The sequence below is a fragment of the Rhodamnia argentea genome, chromosome 2 (genome assembly GCF_020921035.1).
Source record: "Rhodamnia argentea isolate NSW1041297 chromosome 2, ASM2092103v1, whole genome shotgun sequence".
Lineage (NCBI taxonomy): Eukaryota > Viridiplantae > Streptophyta > Magnoliopsida > Myrtales > Myrtaceae > Rhodamnia > Rhodamnia argentea.
The window spans coordinates 3998651-4005825 of NC_063151.1; the positions used below are offsets into that span (position 1 = coordinate 3998651).

Consider the following 7175-nt stretch of genomic DNA (forward strand, 5'->3'; position numbering starts at 1 on the left):
GCGAGAACTTGAGATCCAAGATGCCAGCAGCGAAGGAGGAGGACGAGGACGAGGAAGTGGTGGGGGCGGAGGAGGTATCGGCGGTGGAGTACAACAACGATCGACAGCGGCGGGTGATGGGGTACGGCGACACACGGCGGCTGGCAAGAAGAGCATGGCGACGACTAGTGAAGGGACGGAGGAGTATAGCGGTGCCCGGGCGGCGCCAACGAATGGTCGATGGACGGTGGCTGAATACGGTGAGGGGTCGACCGCACCAACGGAGGGTCAGCCTTTTAAGTACTACGGCCCATTTGCAACTTGTGGGTAGAGCTATCAATAATGGGTTCGAAATGGGTTAGAAACGGGTTTCACGTGTGACCCATTTAATTTCACTTCTACCTTTTCAACCTATTTTTTAGTAGGTCTCTAAAAGTTAATGACCCATATAAGACCCATTTTATACAAAATATGGGTCAGATATGGGTTTATGACCCATATTGACAGCTCTACTTTGGAAGGAGTGAACTGCCGAGGAAAGTAGCAGGCTTTCACAATCTGCACACAATGTGCCTTGTATAGCAATTTAGGATATGATAGAATTAGAAAAAAAAAATTCACCTAATTTTCTACGACAGTAGTTGCCTTCGTTTGGAAACGAATTATTGAGTGAAAGAAAGTTACAAAGGTTTGAAAAACGGTAGAATAGAATTTGAAAACCCAGATTGACATTTTGATTGTGGTTTGGGAAGGAGCAACTGAAAGGACGTGAAATTGGAAAAAGAAGTTCTAAACGATGAATTTTTTTTCTTTTTTCGGTCAGACTAAACGATGAATTGAAAACTCCAGGAATTGGATAATCCATGATGTGCCAAGTTTGATGGAAACAATCTGGAGAAGCTTACGAAGTTCTTGTGTCAGCAACACTTTAATGTTAGCACAATTCACGGTAGGTATCACTAAGAATAACAGTGCGCAAATTGTCCCTTAGTTTTTTAATTATGACATTCGGCATCTTACAATAACAAAATGCACTTATAGAAGATTTGGACATCGCACCACACATCATAGACGATCCACGACATGATACAAGCTGACATTTGTTTGGTATGTCTATTTAAGGAGGATTTTTCTCGCGAGCCACGTGGGATTATTTAATTTTATCATAATGCCAACTCAGCTTTTTCAGCAATCCAACTAGTCAATGTGTCTCAAGTGAACGAATTTCACGAGTTATGAAACTCTGACGAGGGACTAAAGAGTTGCGAAACTAAATCGAGCGTCGTGCTCGCACATTTCGACATTTTTCATGTGCTCTTCCCATGGAATGAAAGAGGAAATGCTAATCGTGGGTTTGAAATCTACAAATGAGTTTGCATGCTATTCGTAACGAATGAAATTAGTGAAATGAGGGCTAGTCTCGTGTCTCCATCAATCTATCTCCAGGAAGGATTTGATTAAGAAAATCGCTGTCACTACAAGAATCCTTTTTACCGTATCTAAGACATCTTTACCGCGAATGAATTTGTCAGCATAATTCGGTGCACCTGGAATATGTATTAGTCCTTTTTTTAACATATCTATTATGTGCCATCCACACATTTTAATCTCGTGTGACGTATTATTAAATCAGTGAATGCTGGGACATCGGTTCCCAGGTAAGTTCCGGCCTTGGGACAAGGAGTCGACCGATCTTCCCTAGAACCTAGACTGGTACGTTAATCCTCTATTATTTAACCACGTATTTAGCAATAATTTATGCTTTTATTTCAATTAATTCTACACAATTAGGAAAATCTCTTGTTCATTTCGGCTGCGCAAATGAGTATTACTATCGCTCCTCGTATATATTTAGCTTCCTATATGAAAATGGAAAGAGTTTAAATTAGATCGAGCGTATGATTTTCGAAGAATCTTACTAGAAGGGAATAAAAAAAAAATGGGGTTAGGTTAAAAAAAATATATTAAAACCCACATATTCTATGTTCTCGCTGTTCTCCTTCCTCTTGTCTTAAAAAGCCTTCCTCTCATCTAACTCTACAATAGATTAAGAGCAAAGATGACTTTACCGACATGGCAGCAACTCTGATGTGACTAGGAAGCGATAATCTCATTATTGATAGTGATTGTTAATTATGTTGAATATTCGACCAAAAAAAAATTATGTTGAATAAGTGATATGTTATTACGTTTAGATTTTTTTTTTCTTTAGGTTGCATTTATTTCGTGAAAAATAAATAATTTAAAAAATATATTTTTAAAAAATAATTACTTGAATCACTTGTAAAAATGAATAAATGAAAAATAGCTTAATCGTCCTCGAAAATTATTTTGGCATAAATTATTATCGATATTATAAATATTATTTATCAACTAATTATTTCGAGCGATACCAGTAGTCATTTTATCTATTATTGAGAAAGAAATTATTTCAAAATAACTGTCATTATGTGGAGACCTCTCATTTTCCTGGAATTGCACTTGTTCGACTTCACCATCATCATTTCAATTGAAAAATTACGTCTTAGCCCACCAATCGAGTTCACCTTTCGAAGTGTAGGTCCATTTGAGCCCACTTGCAGATTCAAGTCCAATTCCAATTCCAATTCGATTCCATCCACGGTAACGCTTCGTTTATTTTCAACTCGTCCTAGCATATGCAGCCTCAAATTTTCAAACGCGATACCACATAAAATTCCAGAGTGTATCAACATTAAACTTGGGAAATGGAGAAAATCCAAATTGAAAGAAGAGATTAGAGACAAAATTCGAATACTCCTTATAGTAATTTCAAACAAACAATAGAACTGAAAGGATCATAGCATTAGTTTGGGAAAAGTGCCACACGTAAACAAGCTTTACCTCATCATTTAGCTAAATAAACACGTCCATAATATGAACAAATTCCATAATTCAAAGGCCAAAGGTTTTGATCAAAGCAATAAATAACTTGGCGATCGCCACAACATTGAAATGATACTTGGTATCAATGATCCATCATATTAACATTCTTGTTTTATGTAGCCTATGTCTGAAGAATGGCCGATCTATTTCGATGACGTCATGAAAAAGACGGAAACAGTGCACGTGTCTTCCAGAATGGCGAACTTGAGAAACAGTGATGAGAGCATGATTTCACCTACAGCCACATGATAGATGTCCTCCTTCAGGAAAATGTTCTAATTTCAGCAAAGACAGCTAGATTATCTAAATAAACCCTTAGAAGAGCATGCACTGCATTTCTCCCTAAAATCTACCGAAATTGAGCATTGATTTGAAGCCCGAGGAAGTTTCATCAAACGCTTCATCAACCCTCGAAATTTCTTCATATAACCCCGAGAACAATGTATAAACAATTTCTCCAAAACTTCAGCAGCCCCGAGGAAAACTCTCACAGCTAAGAGTTCGGTATCAACTGCGGTGAAGTAGCAAATCCTGATCTCTTTAAGCGATGACAGAAAACACCGAGGCACTGGGTCCAGCGTCCAGCTATCCATTCTAGAGTTCTTGATCAAGCCCTATATCAGAAATAAATATCACTTAGCTCTGACTTAATTTTTGAAATTTCTCCGGCGCAAGCTAAAACAGAAAAGGGATGAGAATCAATAATTGTAGGATAATTACCTCGTAAAACACAAACACAAGACTCCTCAGACAAGGACATTGGCTGAGCATGATCTGAAGTACACTAAGACCTAAGTACATTGGAGAGATGTACCACTTCAACTGGGTGAGGCTAAGAAAAACCGGACAAGAGTCAAGGAGATCTTTTCTCTCATCCATAACCTGATAAGGAAGCCCGAAATTTAGTGAATTCCAGACCAATAGTAGTTCGAAGCATAATAAATTGCTCCAAAGAAATGAAGGATAAACAAAAAAAACGAAGAAAAAAACAGGAAAGCATACCTGAAGGCGGTCGAGATATAAAGTGAGATGTTCTATGTTAGAAAGCTCCTTTAAGAGCTTAAACACATGGTTGGCATATTGATCAGGTTGTTCCTGCGCTTGAAATGCTACAATGACAGCTTCAACGAGCGACGATGGACATGATATGTTAAGGTTACGGTCATATGGACCAAAATAATGTAAGGATTTGATTCTAGCTCCATGAATCCGTACTTGGCCGCGTCTACTGAAATCCTTAGGAAAGTCAGTCATGAAGAATTTCAAAAGATTGGGAGCACCAATATTCAAAACCTTGATTTCGTGGAACCTGCAAGCTTTAAGAGACACCTCCTCGAGGGAAGGAAGTGAAAGCAGCTTCTCCAATGAATCCCCAAATCCAACGTCATCTAGAGTTAAGACCTTCAGATTTGGAAGACAGACTAAAGAAGGAACTCTGAAATTATGAAGGCATCCAATATGGAACTCTACCATTGTTTCACACCTGAATATACAACAGGGCAAGGTATACTCAAGAGGAGGATGAGTTTGTACCCGGAGCCTCAAGCGAAGCTCCTGAACTTTGCGTCTTATCGCAGAATCGATCCAAGTATTTACGCGAGACTGGTCCTCAACAGCCACGTAAAATGAAAGGGAAAAAACTTTCAAAGGAGACAAGTCACGAAACGCCAATGCTCCTTCCACAAATTTGAAAAAACGCGAATTCTCGAAGATACTTTCTTCACCGAAGACGAGATTAGAAATCGACCTCGACAAGTGCCTCCATCTTTTCGACAACACATTCGTTTGCAACGCAGCTCTCGTTGGTAGAAAATCTAGGACGTGTAGGAGAATGGCATCGGGCAGATCGCACAACCGTTTGCAACTTAAATCTTGAGTGCCAATCAATTCCTCGAACTCACGCGAAACTAGAACCGTTGCATCCGTTTCTTCACCATTCTCCCCTATCATCGAAGATTAAACTGAAAAAGACGACGAACTGCCCTTCAAACTCTGAATACAACTCTCAGGTGAGCAAGAAGTGAAAAGGAATCAAGAAAATCTTGAAGCATGAAGAGAAGATTACCTGGGTGGTTTCTCTAAAAGGGTGGTCAGGCAATGGCGTGCCGGGGCTCGACAAGATCGAGAGATAACGGAGAAAGGAGAAAACAATAGGGATAATGGCACCGCTATCGGGAGAGGTTATCAATATTTATACAAACTCAAACCTGAAGCCTGACTTTGATACCAAGGATAAAGATCGCGACAGAATAAAGTTTATCGTATTTCCTATTTGAAAACTGTTTAAAATAGAATAAAATCTAATGTAAAAAAGGATATCGCTCCCATAAAGTTATACTATGGATGGGATTTTCGTATCTGTCATATGAAAATTTGTTTTTTTAAATAACGAATTTCAATGAATTACAAATATTAAAATAATAAGTAAAATCTTTCTTCTCTTTTCCCTTTTCACTCTCCAATCTTCTCGTTTGTGCTGGAAGTTTGTTTATGGATTCGTCCCATAAAAGCCTCTGTATAGATTTTCTTGGTTTCGTTTCTGGGTCTCTGCTTCTTCTTCTGTTGATGTGTTGTTACATTCTTGTTGCTTGCTGTGTTGGATGGCTTATTGGGTTTAGAATTCGAGGCTCGTTGTAAGAAATACTAAATAAAAAATAACGGACAATTTCTTGCTTTTATTTACTTTTATTTTGTTTGTTTTATTTCAATTTCTTGTATACAATTAATCCAGGTATATTTTTGACCCCAAAAAAAAAATTCCAGGTATATTGTGACGTTGTCAAGTGTATCTTTTGATTTTGTTAGGGACGACAAACATTGGGTTAATTGTATGCAATTTAGATTTTGACTATTATTATTTGTTATTTTATTGTGGATAGGAACTCGAATGACACCTTTATTTTCAATTGAATCCCATGACTATTAAAATTCTTTAAAAGATTTAGCAAGATAAGCCCTATTTAATGAATTTTTTTAGGGAGATGAGGCTTCTCATTTGATAACTCCGCTAAAATAGAATATTAATCTTGTGTGATTCCATGCATATCTTGTGTGACACAAATGGTCCACAAACTTTAATCCAATGTGCAATTTGGTCTCTAAACTTAGTCCGCACATGAACATAGGATGATGGGCATCCCCTTTTTCGAAAATTCACTCTCTAAGAATCCGCCGCCGCTTTTCTTATTGATGTCGCTGCGAGAACCCGAGCCATCCGCACAATGATCAACCACCGCAAGAGGTTTTTAAGGCTGAAACCAACAGCATATCATACTAACACAATTACAGAAACGAATCTTAAAATGGAGAGGATAGTTGGTCAATGTCATACGACCTACCCAAGAAAAGAAGAAGACGAAATTATGATAGCCAGAAAATGTTTGAATAAGATGATAACCTAGCATTCACAATACTAAACAGTCATATCTGGGACTGTTTAGTTTAAGGCTGGGAAAACCAGTGTTAGCGATACAGTAGATGGAGCATAACGAGTCATTTTATTAAAAAAGGAGAGAACATGCTGGGTTAGTGTATGATTTCGGATTAGTTTTGTTCGTTCTCACTTGGCCAAATAGATTTTTGGCACTCATAAGTAAATTTAATGTGATACAATGATCCGTTGTAGAATGTGGCTATAATGAATAGGTCAATTGGAATATGCTTTCATCGATGTTGAATAACAGAAAGGACTTCGGGGAGTCGACATTGCAGCTCTAGTACAAGATGGTAACGGACAAAAGAAGAGGAAAATTAGAATCAGAAGTAAAACAAGGATATGCATATAAGTAAGTGATACCTGCCCTAAAATTTTTCGAAAACTATTAAAATAGTAGTAAAAATTGCCATGTTAGCCTTGTCGGTACCACATAAGATGATGGACGTCCACGTTAGCGATTTCTCTACTAAGTTATGGTGTCATTTATTATCTGTGGCCTTGCCCTTGCTTTCTCTACTAACAAGTTGTTTCCATGACTCAAACCCCTGACGTTAAGTCGGAAGTGTGACTTTATCATTATGCCAAGGCTTACCCTCAAGACGGCACTCTAACATCAATCTCGCCTTCTTAAGAAGTAAATCTAAAACAAACTAATTCACCTTCTTGTATCGTCCCTCAATAAAAACTGGCAAGTCTGCACAGTGTCGAAGATAGCTAGGTAAATTAATCATCTATCCATTGCAAGTCTACCATCAAACTCCCCTTCCTCCCCTTGTCTCTAGCGACGATTTGCTTGAGTTGAGGTGATTTCTCCTAGTGATTTAACAAAATATAAGATAAGTTTGGCTGCTGATAG

The 7175-nt window shown here is 38.1% G+C and overlaps 1 protein-coding gene across 1 annotated transcript; it reads right to left on the reverse strand.

Annotated features, from left to right (window-relative positions):
- Positions 1–2831: 2831 nt before the first annotated feature.
- Positions 2832–4833, reverse strand: LOC115748949 (F-box/FBD/LRR-repeat protein At2g26030-like). The gene is made up of 3 exons (XM_048274334.1): positions 3886–4833; positions 3604–3765; positions 2832–3497 (listed from the first exon to the last, which is right to left on the reverse strand). The coding sequence occupies exons 1-3, from the start codon at positions 4831–4833 to the stop codon at positions 3183–3185; spliced, it is 1425 nt and encodes a 474-aa protein (XP_048130291.1). The 3' UTR covers positions 2832–3182.
- Positions 4834–7175: the final 2342 nt, after the last annotated feature.

Excerpts from the sequence above, each read along its gene's own strand:
- LOC115748949 (XM_048274334.1), bottom strand. The coding sequence starts at position 4,833 with ATGATAGGGGAGAATGGTGAAGAAACGGATGCAACGGTTCTAGTTTCG. Across the intron at positions 3,766-3,885 it reads TATATCTCGACCGCCTTCAG|GTTATGGATGAGAGAAAAGA; the intron begins GTATGCTTTCCT and ends CTTCCTTATCAG. Across the intron at positions 3,498-3,603 it reads TTGTGTTTGTGTTTTACGAG|GGCTTGATCAAGAACTCTAG; the intron begins GTAATTATCCTA and ends TTTCTGATATAG.